The 20,397-nt window shown below is 40.5% G+C and overlaps 1 protein-coding gene across 2 annotated transcripts in view; it reads right to left on the bottom strand.

The window, feature by feature from the left end:
- Window positions 1-4,670: 4,670 nt before the first annotated feature.
- Window positions 4,671-20,397, bottom strand: part of LOC120534448 (zinc finger protein 501-like) — an 83,045-nt gene continuing 67,318 nt past the window's right edge. Inside the window, exons 3-4 of one of the 2 annotated variants that reach the window (XM_039762026.1) lie at window positions 13,915-14,380; window positions 4,671-5,953 (exon numbers count right to left, since the gene is read on the bottom strand). In XM_039762026.1, coding sequence (XP_039617960.1) covers window positions 4,824-5,953; window positions 13,915-14,314 — 1,530 coding nt within the window. In that variant the 5' untranslated portion in view covers window positions 14,315-14,380 and the 3' untranslated portion in view covers window positions 4,671-4,823. Of the gene's footprint in view, window positions 5,954-13,914; window positions 17,728-20,397 lie in introns of those variants that run through there. The other variant, XM_039762027.1, reaches the window with a different exon arrangement.

A 20,397-nucleotide genomic window follows, 5' to 3' on the forward strand; every position in this document is an offset into this window, starting at 1 on the left:
ATCCTCACACACTTCTCACTTCTCTTGCACATCCAGACCTCATGACATGGCATTTTCTCACAAGAACTCTCTAAATCAATAAACAACATATGCAAACCTTTGTTTCTCTTGACGCTCCTCTATGAACTGTCTCAATGCAAGAACTACACAAGTTGTTCCTCTTCCTGGTATTAAAACAAACCTCTCCTCAACCTGTGGTGGGTTCTTTCCTAAGCCTTCTCTCTAGAACTATTTCCTAGTTTTTCCTAATGTGTGATATCAGTTTTATACCACTATGGTTTCCACAAACCTCTACGTCTCTTTTCTCCTTATAAAAGGTATAATCACAATGTTCCTCCACTTCCCTGGTATTTTCTCCTGTTCAGAGGTCTTCTGCATTAGATCCCATAGCTCATGCTTCCCCAAAACTCTGTCAAATGTTCACCAGTATTTTAAGCCTTCCTATTGTTTTTCCATTCTTAAACAAAACTGTTAACAAATATCTCACGAAAAAGGAAGCAGTTCAGAAAAAGAGATATACACAACATTACATCCAGCACTACTGTAGCAGCACCTTTTTATTGTAGAATAGATTCTTTTTGGTCCTAATTAATGCGATGAATATATTCAGATACAACCTGGTAAGGACAGATTTGAAATATGAAGATTACAGAGGTTTAATCCGACAAAACTCATTACTGAGTCATATTGCTTCATCCCCACCCATCCCAGCTTCCTCTTGGGCTTCGTTGTCGTCACCAGTGACCATCTGATTATGATACCAGAAACAGCTCTGGCTAGTAAAATTGTTTCCCACTTTCAGAACAATACAATTTCTGTCCTCTGTGAATACATATAGTATGTGGATCTAAAGTAAAGCCATCCATGAAAATCTTTTGCCAAATTCAGAACATATGCATCTCTGTTTGAAGATGGCTCCTGACAAAGGAGGTTTTTTAACATTCACAACTGCAATATGGTTTCTCCCATGAGTTAATTTCTTCATAAAGTTCCATTCAAGCCAGAAGTAAACCTTGCTTACTAGTTATGACATCATGTTGTTATATTACTGTTCAGAGTAATACCTCCTTTTGTAGTTCATAGAGTGCTGTAGTAATTGGCTAGTTATTTACAAGGGTCTGAAGGTTTTGTCTGATTAACCCGGTGGACCTCAGCATTGCTATTATAATGTTGGTAGGTGTAAACACAATATATAAATAAATTGTAAAATGAGGCAACACCTGGTCAGGTGGATCACACTGCCTAGCTGTTGAGTAACTTGGTGCTCAAATCAGCAGCGTGGAAGTGGAAAACACTCTGAAACCAATGAAAGTTAATACAGGTGCCGGTCATAACATTAAAATATCATGACAAAGTTGATTTATTTCAGTAATTCCATTCAAAAAGTGAAACTTGTATATTTGATTCATTCATTACACACAGACTGATGTATTTCAAATGTTTATTTCTTTTAATTTTGTTGATTATAACTGACAACTAATGGAAGTCCCAAAATTAGACTATTGTGAAAAGGTTCAATATTGAAGACACCTGGTGCCACACTCACTGTAATCAGCTAATTAACTCAAAACACCTGCAAAAGCCTTTAAATGGTCTCTCAGTCGAGTTCTGTAGGCTACACAATCATGAGGGAAGACTGCCGACTTGACAGTTGTCCAAAAGACGACCATTGACACATTGCACAAGGAGGGCAAGACACAAAAGGTCATTGCTAAAGAGGCTGGATGTTCACAGAGCTCTGTGTCCAAGCACATTAATAGAGAGGCGAAGGGAAGGACAAGATGTGGTAGAAAAAGTGTACAAGCAATAGGGATAACCGCACCCTGGAGAGGATTGTGAAATAAAACCCATTCAGAACTGTGGGGGAGATTCACAAAGAGTGGACTGCAGCTGGAGTCAGTGCTTCAAGAACCACCACACACAGACGTATGCAAGACATGAGGTTCAGCTGTCGCATTGCTTGTGTCAAGCCACTCTTGAACAAGAGACAGTGTCAGAAGCGTCTGGACTGGACTGCTGCTGAAAGTTATGTTCTCTGATGAAAGTAGATTTTGCATTTCCTTTGGAAATCAAGGTCCCAGAGTCTGGAGGAAGAGAGGAGAGGCACAGAATCCACGTTGCTTGAGGTCCAGTGTAAAGTTTCCACAGTCAGTGATGGTTTGGGGTGCCATGTCATCTGCTGGTGTTGGTCCATTGTGTTTTCTGAGGTCCAAGGACAACGCAGCCGTCTACCAGGAAGTTTTAGAGCACTTCATGCTTCCTGCTGCTGACGAACTTTATGGAGATGCAGATTTCATTTTCCAACAGGACCTGGCACCTGCACACAGTGCCAAAGCTACCAGTACCTGGTTTAAGGACCATGGTATCCCTGTTCTTGATTGGCCAGCAAACTCGCCTGACCTTAACCCCATAGAAAATCTATGAGGTATTGTGAAGAGGAAGATGCAATACGCCAGACCCAACAATTCAGAAGAGCTGAAGGCCACTATCAGAGCAACATGGGCTCTCATAACACCTGAGCAGTGCCACAGACTGATCGACTCCATGCCACGCCGCATTGCTGCAGTAATCCAGGCCAAAGGAGCCCCAACTAAATATTGAGTGCTGTACATGCTCATACTTTTCATGTTCATACCTTTCAGTTGGCCAACATTTCTAAAAATCCTTTTTTTGCATTGGTCTTATTTGATATTCTAATTTTCCGAGATACTGAATTTTGGACTTTCATTAGTTGTCAGTTATAATCATCAAAATTAAAAGAAATAAACATTTGAAATACATCAGTCTGTGTGTAATGAATGAATCTAATATACAAGTTTCACTTTTTGAATGGAATTACTGACATACATCAACTTTGTCATGATATTCTAATTTTATGACTGGCACCTGTAAGTCTAGTTATCTGACAGGCATAGTTTCTGGAATGATATGGAATAATCATGGAGGGATATTTTTAAATGGCTGAGCAATCTTTCTTATGCTTGCATAAAAGTGGCAGAGAAATGTAGAAGAAGTATATTACCACCAGTGTACAAGAAGAAGGGGGGGTCATGTGAGTTGAGGCACATATGGAGTGATCAAACTCTTAGAACACAGAATGATAGTAGTTAAGCAAGTCATTGAGACTCAGAGAAATGATGAAATGCAGTTTGGCTTCATGTCAGGAAGGGGGCGAGTGTCAATGCCATTTTTATTGTGCGACAGGCTCAGGAAAATTATTCAGAAAAATGCAAACTGTATTATTTTGCTTTTGTAAAATAAGTAAAAGCATTTGACTGTATTCCAATAGAAGTTATGTGATGGACAATACAGTACATGGGAGTGGAGCCTCGTAAAAGAATTCATGTCCATGTATGATGGTACTGAGACAACTGACAACTCAGTGAATGGACACAGTGAGAGCCTTCACATGAAATAGAGAGAATATCAAGGTTCAGACCATAGTAATGGACGACCAATGGGTCTCCTACATGAAGATTATTAGGTTATAATTGCTGATAGTGATGAAGAATTAAGAGAAAGGTTTCTTAAATGGAAAAAACAGATTGGGCGAGATGGAATTAACAACTAACCTAGATAAAACTAAGGTGATCATAGTAGGTGGCAAACTAGGAACTACTGATGAATCTGGAAGGTCGCTGTTCAGTGTATTTGGTAGAAGTGTAGGTCCAAACTCTATCAAGTGCATAGAATGTGAGAAATGGGCACAACAGTATAAGTGAGAAGTTGACAAAGATCGTCATTGCCGCTGTAGGTGGGAATGCGAAAGGATGATGATGATGACTGGGTGAAGTGAGGTCCTGATCTAACCGTGATAAGAGGCCTAGAAGTTGGCCAAAGAAATGTCGGGTTGATGAGAAGATGCTGATATGTGTCACCGAAGTCAATGGAGAAGAGGAATTTGGCATAAAGCAGACAATCTGGTTATCTTGAACATTAGTCATAAACCTGCACTGACGTCGCATAATTTCATTTGCATTTCATAGTACCGGCTGTTTTATCCATCCTTCCAATATCAGCATGGGCTAAGTTTGGACTGAAACTTCCATTTTCCTGTAACAGCTTCATCTGTTTACCCAGCTTCAATTTTCTATTAGTTGGGATTGTGATATCCTATGTGACCAACACATTCTTGATTTTCATCATTCGATCTGCAGTATGTTGATCTCCCACTTATGTTTTTTTTTTTTCTTCTATTGATATCTTGATTCACAGTGTTCATAGGTTAATATGATGTTCATTAGGTGCTTGTGTCTTGAACTTTGTTCAGCACTGTTAAGCCAGCTAGTGGTTAGCTCTTGATCTGTCTGGGGTAGAGCAGGAGATCAATGTATACTCAGTATATTTGTTGTCTTGCCACTTTTCATTTTCTATTGATATTTTGTTTTCTCTCCGATATGGACTCTTGTGTGTGACTGAGGATTGCTAATTTTTGAGAATTGTTCAGTACAGTCCGAGTATGATTTCTTCCATCCATCCATCCATTTTCCATCCCACTGAATCCGAACACATGGTAATGGGGGTCTGCTGGAGCCAATCCCAGACAACACAGGGCACAAGGCAGGAACCAATCCAGGGCTGGGTGCCAACCCACCGCAGGACACGCACAAACACACCAAGCACACACTAGGGCCAATTTAGAATTGCCAATCCACCTAACCTGCATGTCTTTGGACTGTGGGAGGAAACCCACGCAGACACGGGGAGAACATGCAAACCCGGGAAGTATGATTTCTTTGTGGTGTGAATTTTTGTGTACTTCGGAAGACAGCTCACTCATGATGATTGTTTTTCCTTACTCAGAACAGCAATGTAGCTTCTTTCTAATGTGAATTTTTTGTATGTCTACGTAAATTTCCCTGTTGTGAAAATTGTTTCCCACATTCAGAACAGCAATATGGCTTCTCTCCTGTGTGACTTCTCATGTGGCTGTTAAGTCGGCTCCTGTGAGAGAACTGTTTGCCACATTCACAACAGCTATATAGCTTCTCTGAAGTATGAATTCTTTCATGGTTCTTCAGATTGCTCATTTGTGAAAATCGCTTTCCACATTCACAACAGCAATATGGCTTTTCTCCCGTGTGAGTTCTCATATGAAAGTTAAGGCTGCTCTTATCCGAGAATCGTTTGCCACATTCGGAGCAGCAATACGGCTTCTCCCCAGTATGAATTCTTGTGTGGGTCTGAAGAGCACCGATTTGTGAAAATTGTTTTCCACATTCAGAACAGCAATATGGTTTCTCTCCCGTGTGAACTCTTTTGTGGTTTTCCAGATGGCTGCTTTGCGCAAATTGTGTTCCACATTCAGCACAGCAATATGGCTTCCTTCCAATGTGGCAATTCATGTGACTGTGAAGATTGCTCTTGACACGAAATCTTCCACCACATTCAGGACAACAATATGGCTTTTCTCCAGTGTGAATTCTGGTGTGCATCTGAAGATGGCTGTTTTTTAAAAATCGCTTACCACATTCAGCACAAGAATATAGTTTCTCTCCAGTGTGAGTTTTCATGTGGGTGTTAAGGCTGCTCTTGTAAGAGAACTGTTTGCCACATTCTGAACAGCAATATGGTTTCTCTTCAGTATAAACTCTTTGGTGGGTCTCAAGATATTCCTTTTTTGAAAACTGTTTTCCACATTCAGAACAGTTATATGTCTGTTGCCTTGCAAAGTTCAACTGATGTCCTTCATATTTGGATTTCCTTTTAGAACATTTCCTTTGCTCTTGGCATATCAACAAAGCTCCTGAATTAGAATTTTGCTCCTGTTCTGAAGTTTTAGCTCTGTCTATTTTTGTATATTTCACAGCAGGCATAGAAATGAACTGCAAAGAGGCTGGTGACGAAGTGTGTGGCTCAGATGTTGATTTCTTCATATCTTCATCATGCAGCGTCTGCTGAATTGTAGACTGAATAGATAAAGATGGAGAAAACCTGAGACTCTCCTGTGTATCTGCAGAAAGGCATAAAAAGAGGACAAGTGTAAGTAACAGAGGCTGATAGAGAATGGATAAGTTCAGCCATTTAGTGTGGATCAGCTTATCCTTGTTCTAGGAAATCTAACTAAACAACAACGCTCTAACCTCAGTACTTGAATTTTATTACTAAAAAATTGCCTTTATTCCCCTTTATGCTTTGGTATTTTTGGTTTTCCGAGTGGCAAAGAAAAAGGAAAACAGTAATATTTTCAAAACGGGTGTTTAATAAAGTCGACATTAAGAGGTTGAATGCTACATATTGAGTAAAAGTTGAAATCAACAAGTAGAAGACTAAAGATTGGAAAAAGTTAACAACCAGGGACAGAATGCTAAAAAATTGAGAACATTGTATTGACAAGTGTAAGTAAGAGACCTGACAAATGCAACCATTTAGTGTGGATCAGCTTATTCTAGTTCTGATAGACCCAACTAATAACAAACCTCTAACCTCCGTGCCATTTAATTCCTAACAATTTTATCTTTTCTCCTCTTTATGCTTTGGTATGTTTAATTTTCTGAATGCCAAAGAAAAAAACAAGTTGGAAAACGGTAACTTTCTCATGTAGTTGATATGAATAAGTAGAAAGCTAAACACTGAGAAAAATCAACATGAAGGGGTAGAAGTTAAAACATGGAGAACGTCCACTTTAACTCTTTCAGGGCTGATGTTGACTTTTGTCAAAAGGAGGAGCTGACGATGGTAATCAACCATAAATTGTGAAAAAAACCAACTGTTATGTTTTAGTTGGACTCTCGTTGCCTGGAGGAAAGTTAGATTCATTGGTTTGACCGAGATTTCTTTCACTCGCATTTGTAGCACGGTACAAACAATGGCAAAAATGGGACTGACATCTGGCAAGAGATCAAAGCAGATGTGTAAAGCAAAATACTCCGCAGACGACATTTTGCCTATTATCTCTGAACTGGACTATGACTTGTTGGACTCCGACTTTGATACAAGCGATCGAAAATGAATGTGAGGTTCCAGGTTCAGCTCATTGGTCCCCAGCTGATCGTGGCACTGTCAATGTTCGCCAGGTAGGACTGCCACTTAACAATTATAAGAGGTAGAAACCACATTGCAATGCACTGCGATCGTGAACACTGCTGCTGCTGCCCCAGCCATGTGAAGACATTCTTAGCAACAGACGTTTTATGTTGATTTCTGTGTGCAACCATTGCTCTTCAGAAACTGTTTTTTGGAAAAAAAATATTCAGCCCTCAAAGAGTTAAGTGATAGAAAGTTAAATATTGAGAAAGATTGACATTAAGGAGTAGAGGCTGAAACATCAAGAAAAGTCCAAATCAAGAGCTAGAAGGCTAAACATTAAAGGGTGGAAGTCTGAACACTAATAAAAGTCTACATAAAAGGGTGGAAGTTGCAACATCAAGAAAAGTCGATATTGTCACGCTTGGGTCAGAGATTTGCACAGAGACACACGAGGTCGTGGAAAGAAGAAGGATTTTTATTCAAACACTGCAAACAAACATTTGTCTCTTCAAACTTGCTCCTTGACAGAGATGACAGTTTCGTCTATTAATTAAAGAGTAGCGTAAGTTTCTTCTTCTTCAAAGGAATACGCGTCAGGAGCAGAAGCAGTCTGAGAGAGAGAGAGAAAGCAAAACAAATCAATACCAAAACTGACAGGCGCTGCACAAGGCTTTTAAGTCGGCAGAGTACCGCGCGAGCCTTGTATTACGCGTTATAGCGCAAGGATAAGGAGCAATGTAAGGGTAGTCAGTGTTTCAGGGGTTGTGGTTTTCCCAGGGGCGTCTGTATCTTCTTGGGGTGCGATCAGCTCACACTATCAAGGGTTAGAAAGCTTTTAAACATTGAGGAAAAGCAGACTTTAAAGGGTAGAAGGCTATATATTGAGAAAAGTTGATATCAAGGCCTAGAAGGCTAAACATTAAGTGGTAGAAAACCTAAACACTACGCAAAGACAACATCAAGGGGTAGAAGTCAAAACACTGAGAAAAGTCAACCTTACGAGGTAAAAGAAGATTAAACATTAAGGGGCAGAAGACGCAACAATATTAACAGACTAAACACTTAAAAGTAATTACTGTAATTGCTAATCTTACCACCCTCTAGGATTTGCAGAGGATGATCATTAGAGGACATTCACATGATTTCTAGTCGTAGGGTATGTCCAGTGTAATGGCTACAATTGATATTCTCGTTGCCTCGACATTACGCGACTAGGAAGGGCAGGAAATGGTGAAATACACAACCCCATGAAAACCTTTCAGCACAATTTCGAAGTTCCAAAATATCGCAAGATTGCCACATTCTGACAGCCTATTGAACTGGTTAAAAATGCTCTGTTCAAACGTAGTCCCCTTTGTTTGGTCTCTTTCCCATTTTGTTGGGATATGACAAGCAAGAACCATCATTCAGACATGAATTTCTTTTGTCCCACATTCTAGTTTTTCTTCTTTCTACGCCACTGCACTGCATACATTGTACTTCCATTTGAACACTGACTGGTTGTTTGCATGGAGTGCAACCATATGGACAGTTATTTAGCTGGGTATGTCTAAATAACAGTTTTTAGCAAATCAGATTAAGATTAAAGTTTACCAATCACAATTATACAGCATATCAACACTACAGGAGGGTACCACTTAGTATCTTACTGACTTTACTAGGTTCATAGAGTTGTCCTGTCAGAAAGAATAGTAAATAAAGTGAGTAGAAGCAAGGACCATATATATATATATATATATATATATATATACACATACATACACACACACAGTGGTTTACGAGTGTTTTGCAAGACGAGCAAAAATTTTTAATAAATTTTGACTTGATAAACGAGCGATGTCTTGCAATACGAGTAGTATGGATACACTTTGCTGAGCGTCATGTGATCACAACTGAGCTGATGGTGGTTCTCTCTCTCTCCTTATCTCGCTCGTTCGCTCGCCCAGCGCATCTCTCTCTCTCTCTCTCTCTCTCCTGATCTCGCCGCCGCTCACCCAGCTGCTCTTTCTCTCTCTCCTTATCTCGCCGCAGCGCATCTCTCTCTCTCTGCTCGCTCTCTCTCTCCTTATCTCGCCCAGCTGCTCTCTCTCTCCTTATCGCCTCTCTCTCTCTCCTTATCTCGCTCGCTCGCCTCTCTCTCTCTCCTTATCTCACTCGCCCAGCGTGTCTCTCTCTCTCGCCCATCTCTCTCTCTCTCCTTATCTCGCTCGCCCGTCTCTCTCTCTCTCTCTCTCCTTATCTCGCTCGCCCAGCGCGTCTCTCTCTCTCTCTCTCTCTGGCATTCGTCTCCTATTCTCCGTCTGAGTCTGTGTGCCACACTCATATAGTCAACATCTGTTTACTACAGCATTGTGACTGTGTGTGTGTGCGCGGTGAAGTGCGAGTCCCCATCTTGCTCCCCAAAACACGAAGCTGAGTCTCAGTACTTTAACACTAGTTTTATTCAGCTTGAAACAGCAACAGCGCTGTTATTTATTGCAGTGGGATCTTTATAATGTTCCTTGTATGACCCATTGACGACAGGCGCTTATAGCATGTCTGCAATCTTTTTGGATGCGCTGATACGGTGAACTGCTACAGTGCTGGGAGACTGCGATTGCTTTGGGACGCTCTTCCACGTGTCGTCCCGTTGGGTGGAATCCCACATGAGTTTAGAAACTCACTCACACCAGCCATGATTCTTTATAAAGGTAAAATGCAGGTTAATTTGTATTATGTATTTTACTTTATATTTTGTATTAATCATTTTTATATGAATAGTTTTGGGTTGTGGAACGAATCATCTGAGTTTCCATTATTTCTTATGGGGAAATTCGGTCTGATATACGAGTGCTTTGGATTGCAAACACGTTTCCGGAACGAATTAAGCTCGCAAACCGAGGTTCCACTGTATATACAAAACTATGCAACAAATTACCTAAAAAATAAATGAAAAACATCCATAATAGCATCAGCATATTAAAAACAATGGCTAAATGAAAACTTGCAGCTGCTGGCCCCCTCCGGGAATTGTGTTTGCTACCCCTGCAATACAGGACCTTAATGATGAAAGGTATAGAAAAGGAGGACAAAGAACAATTTCACAGCTATGATAATCATCATAGGACAGTGTTCAGATGTGATGGTGTCAGGAAACTGCACAGAGAAGGGTGGCCATTGGAAGCTAAGGAGTGGTCAGTGAATAAAAAGAGAGACCTAAACTGAGAATAAGGGACTGACCAAATTAAAACCATGTCAGGTATCCTTTGAGATATCAGGGGGGTAAAGAAGAAGGACAACATCTCTCACAAAAAGAGTGAACCTCCAATTGTGTACAAAGCCAAACCACATGAGACAAACGGTGGCCGTCCAATGGGATTGTAGAAGCTTTTGGTCTTAATTCCAAAAGATGTAAATGGTGTAAAATTAAAGGTCCATAACCCAAACAGCACAAGACTTATGAATGGCAGTGGCAGCATTAGAACATCAGGAGGGGACACAGCCTCTGAAGACAACTGATCAAATACATCAACATAAGTTGCTACAACTTCCGCTTTCCTCCATCACAAATCACAAGTTAAACAGAAATTTCATCTTACATCATCACCAACTCCACCAAGAAATGGCTCATGGAAAAAAAGGGAGAGACTATACGGTGAAAGGGAGTCAGAACAAGGACATCAAATCTTTAAAGAGGGCACTTTGCACAAGAGATCCCTGAGCTGAACTTCTGAGTTTGAACTCTTCTAGAAACAACATTGAGAGCACACTGAAATATCCAGAAGTCCTAAACTGATAGAAAAGGAGAGGTAAGAAAAACTGATAGAAAAGACCTTTTTATAACTTCACTTTAACTTAATCCTGATACTCTATATGTTCAATTCATCATAATAACTATTCATGATGGCTCTAAAATCCGTACTGACCCCTACTCTCTCTTCTGTTTCTTTTTCAGTTTTTTTTTTGTGGTGGCGGCCTGTGCCACCATCATGATGCTCCAACATTGATGGACTGAAAGCCAGAAGCCTGCATGACCATCATCATCAAGTCCTTCCGTGAGAACCCTAAATCCAAAGAGGACTGTTTCATTTATGTTAGGTAGAATGCCCAGAGGGGACCGGGCGGTCTCATGGTCTGGAATCCCTACAGATTTTATTTTTTTCTCCAGCCGTCTGGAGTTTTTTTGTTTTTTCTGTCCCCCCTGGCCATTGGACCCTACTCTTATTCGATGTTAATTAATGTTGACTTATTTTGTTTTCTTATTGTGTCTTTTATTTTTCTATTCTTCATTATGTAAAGCACTTTGAGCTACTGTTTGTATGACAATGTGCTATATAAATAAATGTTGTTGTTGTTGTTGATACTGGTAAAACCAAAATGGAAAGGGGCTTCAGCTACAGAAGGAGCAAACTTAACTAACTAACTCAAATGTTGAAATGGATTAATTATATATTATTTTTCTCTAGTACTAGGGTGTAGTACTGTGTTAGCCATTAAGAATACTGTGAGAGGTCAAGCACAATGACACCTTTTATTCGCTAACTAAAAAGATTACTCAGGCATATTGTAATCTTTTTAGTTAGCCAATAAAAGGTTTCCATTTTGCTTGACTTCTCACTGTATTATTTTCTCTAAAAATAATGAACTTTTTAACACTTGAATATCATCTACAACAGGGGTGCCCACACTTTTTTGGCTTGCGAGCTACTTTTAAAATGACCAGGTCGAAATTATCTACCTACATTAAAAATTATATATATATATATACTAGCAACTTGGCGCGCGCTACGCTGCGCGTTGGATGACCACAGTTGAAGGACTCAATCGTAAGGACCTCTCGTCGGGTGTCTCATTGGCACGCTTTTGCCTCTTTCTTTCGCGATCACGGCGTAATCTGTCTTCTCTCTCTGTAGGGGTTTTGTTGTGCGGCAGAGACGCGTCGTTGAGCTAATCTGTGTGAATGCTGAGTGTCCGTTTCTTGCGAGCGACTGTCACGTCTTTGCCTCTTTGCTTCGTGATCACGCTGTAATGTGTCCTCTCTCGCAGCAGCAGGTTTAGTTGTGTTTCGTTTCGGCATTGTTCCGTAAGGTGGTCTCCGTACAAGTGCACATCGGTAGCTGAAGACGGAAAGGCATAGTGGGCATAGTGAAACACATGAATTGGTGACTAGGGGAACCATCCGACTCAGACGCGGGGCTCGAAATACTCAAGTGCACATGTTATTTATAATATAATTTTTATTTTTTTGTTATGAACTTCCCCAAAAGCGTTGATACCTGTAAATAATTAATAGTATATGAACAATATAATCTGTTGTAGTACGGGCGTTAATTAGCGTCACACCTCATAACCTGCATACACGACGTGTTTGGCCGTAACACCAGAAGCGCGGTGGACGCTGTAAGGGTAGGTTGTAGTTTCTGTTCCTTTCTTGATTTTTTTATTTCATTTTATTGATTATTTAATAGGCAGAGGGGAGAAGATGTTAATGTGACGCTCTGTCTATTTCTTTACTTTTGTTTTGAAAAGATTTTCGAACAGGAAAAATAAAAGCAAAGGGGAAAGAACGGAGGGGGGTAAGCAGGAATTCTGAGAGGGGACGGACTGGGGTTTTTCTACGGGGCGGCTATACAGCCAAAAGGAACGCGGACCCGGACACGGACACCGCGCTGGGCTTTTATTATATAGATGTTACATATACACAGAGTATACTTTATACATAAAATATATGTTGTCGTACCTTGCATAACTGAATAACCTTTATGGCACAATAACAATTCAATACATTTCTGGTCACTACAGTATTTGGATTTAAAAATCTTCATGTGGGAAAAGGCTGACTCGCATAAATAAGTAGAGCTGAATTATGCAGTCAAGGAGGTAGCACATTTCCTCATGTTTGGGTACTTTTTCTCTGTGAATAAGTTCCAAAACTGTCCATGAGTCCCAGACTTCAGCTGAATGTGAAAAATGACGGCTGTCCGATTAACTGCGATTTTAGTTCCCTCTCCTTTCTCTTTCTCAGATTGCTTTTCGGAAGGAAGTCAGTTTCGTAGTTTTTATGAACAGTTCGAAAGTGCCTTTCCACATTTTCCTTCTTTGGAATAGCATTGATAGATTGACAGATCAGACAAACGCACTTCGATTGTGACATTGTGTGAGAAAAAAAATCCTCTTCCAATTCCACATTCAGCCCATGCACTCCCCAAACATTTTTTTTTTTTAAATCCCTTCTTTAGTCGATAGAAATTGGAAGGCTAACTAGATCACAGCCCGAGTTTTGCAGTAGCTTGCGCGTTTGATTGTGTGTGCGGGATGACCAGTGTCTTAGAAGAAAGGAGATCTCAGACTGGCCGACCTGTATGTCAATCAAGCGGCAAATGCCATAGGGAGGATATGATAGACCAGTGGTTCTCAAACTGTGGGACGCCCCCCTATGGGGGCGCAAAGATGTGGGAAAAAGAAAACAAGAATCGAAAATATGAAAAAATACATGTATTGAAACCAAAGCAAATGAACTTAAACTACATTCTGATACTAGAAAAATAAATATAGAGTTAGATAAATGTTGATAAAAGTTAAGTAGGTATAATAAAATATGTATCTATGATATATCATTAATTAGAAAAGAACAAATTGGTATTAGTGGGCTCCTTTGAAAAAAAATGTTAGGGGGGCGTGATTAAAACTGTTATGAAAACTCAGGTCGCAAATACGTAAAGGTTGAGAAACGCTGTGATAGACTAACGTTTAAAAAAAAAATTGTTTTGAATGCAACGTGATCTACCTGCACTATCTGTGTGATCAACCGGTCGATCGCGATTGACGCATTGGGCACCCCTGATCTACAAGGTCTTACTGCATCTAATAAAAACTCTTTTGATATTCACATTTTACCTCCACAAACACTGATGTTTCAATAAGCATGTGTGGACCTCTTGGTCTACCCCGCTAGTTCTCACTCACCTTCTCCACATTCATTTGTAGATGGTGGCTGGCCTCCTGGTGTTCTCCTTGATATTTCCTCACTGGTCCTTGTATCTAAATTAACATCAGACTTTACACTGATAAAATACTCCTGAACAGAAGAGTTTCTACTCTGAGGGGAGACGAATCCTTGTACACCTCCATCTTTACAGCCGGGCTGACAGATGGACCCTGAATGAAGGTCTTCATTTTTCACTCTGTTCATAATTTTATGTTTCTGCATATCACCGATGATAGGTTTCTCATCAGTTTCTTCCTTAAAGTGCACTGTCCCCTGTTCACAATTCTCATTTTTAATGGAAAAGTTCTCCTGAGCAGGGTGGACACAACCCCATTCACAGTCCACCTCCTCCTTAATATTTCTAGTCTTTATGTCCATTGCATGCAGGCCTCCTCCGACTCATCCATAGACTGGAACAGTTACAGGAAATGACATCTTCTCTCTCTGTGTGGAAAGAAAAGGATTTAGTTGCACTAGAGATGAATGAGAAACACCTTGAAGCTTTGTCAGTTTCTTGTAATTGTTCTCCTCATTTAAGTCAGACATTTTAATGATGCCAGACTAGAGTAGGGGATGTAACAATACAGGTACAGAAATTTAAATTGCTCAAGATGGAGCCTTTAAAACTATACCCCCTTTGAACCAAAGACCGTATCTTCACAAAGCCCTTTACTTTTTAGATATCTTTTTATGTTGCAGCCTTATGACCAAAACAAATTCCCTCCTAAATCAACACTCAATACTCCAGAATGACAAAAGAATAATGTTTTGTATATTAAAAATAAAACCAAAAAACATACACATCTGAAATATCCCATTGGCACAAATGTTCACACCCCTTTACTCAGTACTGCATTGAAGCCCCTTTAGTAGCAATTCCAGCCTGGAGTTTTCTTGGATTTGATGTAACCTCTCAAGATGTGTCAGGTTGGAGACCATTGATGAACAGCTATTTTCAGGTCGCCTCAGAGATCTTCCAGTCCAGGTTCAGCTGGTCCACTCAGGGGCATTGTCCCTAAGCTATTCCTGTATTGTCTCTGCTTTGTCATGTTGGAATGTGAACCTTTTGGTCCAGTCTGAGGTCCACAGGATTTCATTAAAGATGCCTCTGTGGTTTGCTCTGTTTAACTTTTCCTCAACCCCAGTTAGTCTTCCAGTCCCAGCTGTTAGAAAAAAACAAACAACCCCACAGTATGGTGCTGCCACCACCCTGCTTCACCATTGCAATCTTATTGCACATTGGATGAGTGGTGTCTGGTTACTTCCAGATGTGACACTTAGAACTGTGGCCAAACAGTTCAATCTTGGTCTCATTATACCAGGGAACCTTGTTTCTCAGAGTTTCAGAGTCCTTTAGGTGTAACCTCCAAGCAAACTTACATGTGTTGTCTAACCACTCTGCCATAAAGCCCAGATCGATGGAGTGTTGCAGTGGTGTTTGCCCTTCTGGAAGGTTTTCCCATCTTCACAGTCTCTTGGGATCAACCAGAGTTGGGTATCTGATCATCTCTCCTATTAAACTGCCCAATTGCTCAGTTTGGCCGGGCAACCAGCTCTAGGAAGAGTCTTGGTTTTTCCAAACTTATTCTATGTAAGAGTAATGGAGGCCATTGAGCTCTTGGGAACTTTCAATACTGCAGCCTTCCCCAGATCTGTACCTTAACATAATCCTGTCTCTAAGCTCTGCAGATAATTCCTTTGACGCCATGGCTTGGGTTTTGCTCACCCGTGGGACCCTCTGTTGACAGGTGTGTGTCCTTCCCAATCAGATCCAGTCAGCTGAATTAACCACTGGTGGACACCAAACAAGGAGTAGAAACATCTCAATGATGATCAATAGAATGGGATACTTTTGAGCCAAGCAAACGATCAGAATACTTCTGTCAATGTAATGTTTTAGTTTTTCTCTTTGTAATTAATTTGCAAAAATTCCTAAAATCCTGTTTTTGCTTTGTCATTCTGAGCTACTGAGTGCAGCGTGATGAAGGAAACAGTGAACTTACAAGGTAACAGCACAAGGCTGCAATATAACAAAATATGAAAAAACGTTAAAGGGTCTGAAGACTTTCTTACCATGGTTTTGCCTTCATTTTATTCCCGACTCCTTATCAACAATGGCAATCTAAGACACAAGTACAGTTGTGGTCCGCTCTTTCAACATGGAATGATTTGCCAATTTGCCTGAAACTCATCTTAACGGAATGCTCCCATTAAAAATTATATATATTTTTTTAATCAGTTACTGTCTGTGTTGTATATACTGATGGCTAAGGAAAAAATGTTAATGTTATTTTTATGGAAAACAGAGATAACAAAATTCCTAATACAATGAACTTTAGTGGAAATCCAAGGTGAACCAACAGCAAAGAATATCAAAATATCAATAAAAACAAAAAAGTTGTGTTGTATAATCCACCTGTCAGGTGTCTAGTTGTGTATTCCAAACATGTATTTTGACTTAAACCTTCTTGCAACAAATTTGCTTGTGCAAGTTGCCTACAGCTGGCAGCACCTCCTTTGAACCCAGGGGGTAATCAATAGTTGATAATCATGACTGAGGCTGGACCAGGGTGAACGAGGGAGTAAACGAGCATGAGACTTACTCGTCAAAAGAATATCAGTTAGCTCCAAACACAGACTATATAAACTGCATTCAAAAAGTGCAATTTAAATAAATAAATAACCCATAAAATTGTGCCATAAAACACATGCTGGCTGTTCACAATTCCTAATCCAATAAATTTGTTCAAATCCAAACAGAAACGCAGAATTATTAAGGTTTCTTCAGTCCCTTCCTTTTTCTCTGTCCTCATCACAACCAAAAGTTCAGCTCATAGACACAGCCCGTCGCATCCCCCTCATTCCTCAAACTCGGACTTTTATACTTAAATCGTGGTCCTCTGTGTACAAATCGGGAATGTTAAAAATACACCTATGTGTTCTAATTTACTTCTTTTTGCCATTTCTGTTTTAGGAGTAGCAAGATCAGGGAAAGGGGTTGAGAACCCGTACAGTTTAATACTTGACAACCTTCTGAACAGCAGCCATCTCCATAATGGGCAGTGGAGTGTAGCCATCGCCCCGTTAACCTCACTGCCATTAACCCCGGCTTGGAATTCTGTGTTACCACAGCTAAACCCGAGTCAGATTCAGGGTGACGTGTAATAATTCACTTTTTTTGTTTTTGTTTCCAATCGAGCACGTCTCAGATGAATACTACTGAAAAAGAAAAGTGGAAGACAAACATATTGTTAAAATAATACTCTATTTTTCAAACCTACTTATGAAGACTAGGGGTCCTGGGTAAACTGGAGCCAATACCAGAGAACACAACTCTGTACATGGTGCCAGTGTATCACAGGGTAAACATACAGAGATGAAAACACACAAATCACGGCTAATTTCGTATCATAGATACACCAAACCTGCATGTCTTTCAACTGTGGCAAGAAAGCAGAGCAGCTGGAGGAAACTCTGGCAGGAAGACCCCGAGGCAAAACCAAAATTGATTCCTGAGGTCTGTTACTACCAATGAAGATGTTCAATCTATACACATACAAAATCAACAGGACATACATTTAACTGGGACAATGTACAAGTAAGATTTAAGGCAATACTAAAAGTGACAGAAAACTGGCCGAATCTTGGCTATCAAATGATAACGCCATCAACAGACACTTGGACATAAACCCAGCATATACAAACTTAAGAAGAACACGTTCATGATAAATAAAACTTTACGTCCAATAATCCCCCCCCAAACACACTGACCTATCTTCCCCAACGTAATTTTTGCTATATATTGCCTTTGATTCTTGTATGTCTAAGCATTATCCTCTGATGATGGCTCCTGGAAGGGGCTGAAAGCTCAGGAATAAAAACTACTTTATGATACGTGATTCGTCTTCTCCCTTTGTGGATCTCCAGCTGCAAATATATATACACACAGTCATAAGAAAAAGTTTGAGAACCCTTCTCAGCCTGCATAATAATTGATTCTCCTTTCAACAACAAAGATAACAGTGGTATGTCTTTCATTTCCTAGGAACATCTAAGTACTGAGGTGGTATGAAATTAAATCAAATGTGAAAAACTGGCTGTGCAAAACTGTGGGTCCCCTTGTCATTGTGCTGATTTGAATGCATGTCACTGCTCAATGCTGATTACTCGCAACACCAAATTGGTTGGAATAGTTTATTAAGCCTTGAACTTCATGGACAGGAGTGTCCAATCATAAGAAAAGGTATTTAAGGTGGTCAATTGCAAGTTGTGCTTCCCTCTGACTCTCCTCTGAAGAGTGACAGACAGCATGGGATCCTCAAAGCAACTCTCAAAAGATCTGAAAACAAAGATTGTTCAGTCTCACGGTTTAGGGGAAGGCTACAAAAAGCCATCTCAGAGGTTTAAACTGTCAGTTTCAACTGTAAGGAATGGAATCAGGAAATGGAAGGCCACAGGCACAGTTGCTGTTAAACCCAACAGGTCTGGCAGGCCAAGAAAAATACAGGAGCGGCATATGGGCAGGATTGTGAGAATGGTTACAGACAACCCACAGATCACCTCCAAAGACCTGCAAGAACATCTGGCTGAAGATGGTGTATCTGTACATCGTTCTACAATTCAGCACAGTTTGCACACAGAATTTCTGTATGGCAGGGTGATGAGAAAGAAGCCCTTTCTGCACTCACACCACAAACCGAGTCGCTTGTTGTATGCCAATGCTCATTTAGACAAGCCAGATTCATTTTGGAACAAAGTGTTTCGGACAGATGAGACACAAATTGAGTTATTTGGTCATAATAAAAGCATGACCACCACAGAAGAAAGAACACCACATTCCAAGTAAAACATCTGCTACCTCCTGTCAAATTTGGTGGAGGTTCCATCATGCTGTGGGGCTGTGTGGCCAGTTCAGGGACTGAGGCCCTTGTTAAAGTCGAGGCTCAGATGAATTCAACCCAATATCAACAAATTCTTCATGATAATGTTCAAGCATCAGTCACAAAGTTGAAGTTATGCAGGGGTTGGATATTCCAACAAGGCAATGACCCAAAACACAGTTCAAAAATCTACAAAGGCATTCATGCAGAGGGAGAAGTACAATGTTCTGGAATGGCCGTCACAGTCCCCTGACTTGAATATCATCGAAAATCTATGGGATGATTTGAAGCAGGCTGTCCATGCTCGGCAGCCATTAAATTTAACTGAACTGGAGAGATTTTGTATGAAGAATGGTCAGAAATACCTCCATCCAGAATCCAGACACTCATCAAAGGCTATAGGAGGCGCCTAGAGGCTGTTATATTTGCAAAAGGAGGCTCAACTAAGTATTGATGTAATATTTCTGTTGGGGTGCCCACATTTATGCACCCGTCAAATTCTGTTATGATGCATATTGCATATTTTCTATTAATCCAATAAACTTAATGTCACAGCTGAAATACTACTGTTTCCATAAGGCATGTCAGATATTAAAAGGAAGTTCAGCCAATGATAAACAAAAATCTAAAGAATTAAGAGGGGTTCCAAAACTTTTTCATATGACTGTATATATTAAACTGTAACAAGCAGTTATATTGGAATAATGTATTTTTTTCTTTTTAACAATATTTTCATTGTGATTTTCATTGTACTTTTCTAGGTGTTCTACCCATTTAATTAATCCATTATTTACTAATTAGTGGGTCTGATGCTAAAGTAGTTGCCATCCATCCATTCTCTTCCGCTTATCTGAGGTCGGGTCGCGGGGGCAGCAGCTTAAGCAGAGATGCCCAGACTTCTCTCTCACCTGGCCACTTCTAGCTCTTCCAGGGGAATCCCGATGCGTTCAAAGGCCAGCCAGGAGACATAGTCCCTCTAGCGTGTCCTGGGTCTTCCCCGGGGCCTCCTCCCGGTTAGACGTGCCCGGAACACCTCGCCAGGGAAGCGTCCAGGAGGCATCCTGATCAGATGCCCGAGCCACCTCATCTGACTCCTCTCGATGTGGATGAGCAGCAGCTCTACTCTGAGCCCGTCCCGGATGACTGAGCTTCTCACCCTATCTTTAAGGGAAAGCTCAGACACCCTGCGGAGGAAACTCATTTCAGCCGCTTGTATTCGCGATCTCGTTCTTTCGGTTTATTCCTTGTAGTTTGCCAGCGTGTCTGCTGTGCTCATTTTTAATTGTCATTAATAAGATACAAAAAAGGGGAAAAACGGCACAGATTAAAGGGCAAAATATAATGAACCAAGCAAAATACCCGCGCCTCACAGCGGAGAAGTAGTGTGTTAAAGAAGTTATGAAAAAGAAAAGGAAACATTTTAAAAATAATGTAACATGATTGTCAGCGTTATTTGGGCCTCCTACGTATACTGTAAGTCGCAGAAATAGTGAAGAGGGGTTTCCCCTATCTATATATACAGTTTAGGGGGCACACCCTTGGGTGTTGCAGCAGGATATGAAACCTACCTAACTTTTGTAA

The sequence above is a fragment of the Polypterus senegalus genome, chromosome 8 (genome assembly GCF_016835505.1).
Source record: "Polypterus senegalus isolate Bchr_013 chromosome 8, ASM1683550v1, whole genome shotgun sequence".
NCBI classification, from domain to species: domain Eukaryota; kingdom Metazoa; phylum Chordata; class Cladistia; order Polypteriformes; family Polypteridae; genus Polypterus; species Polypterus senegalus.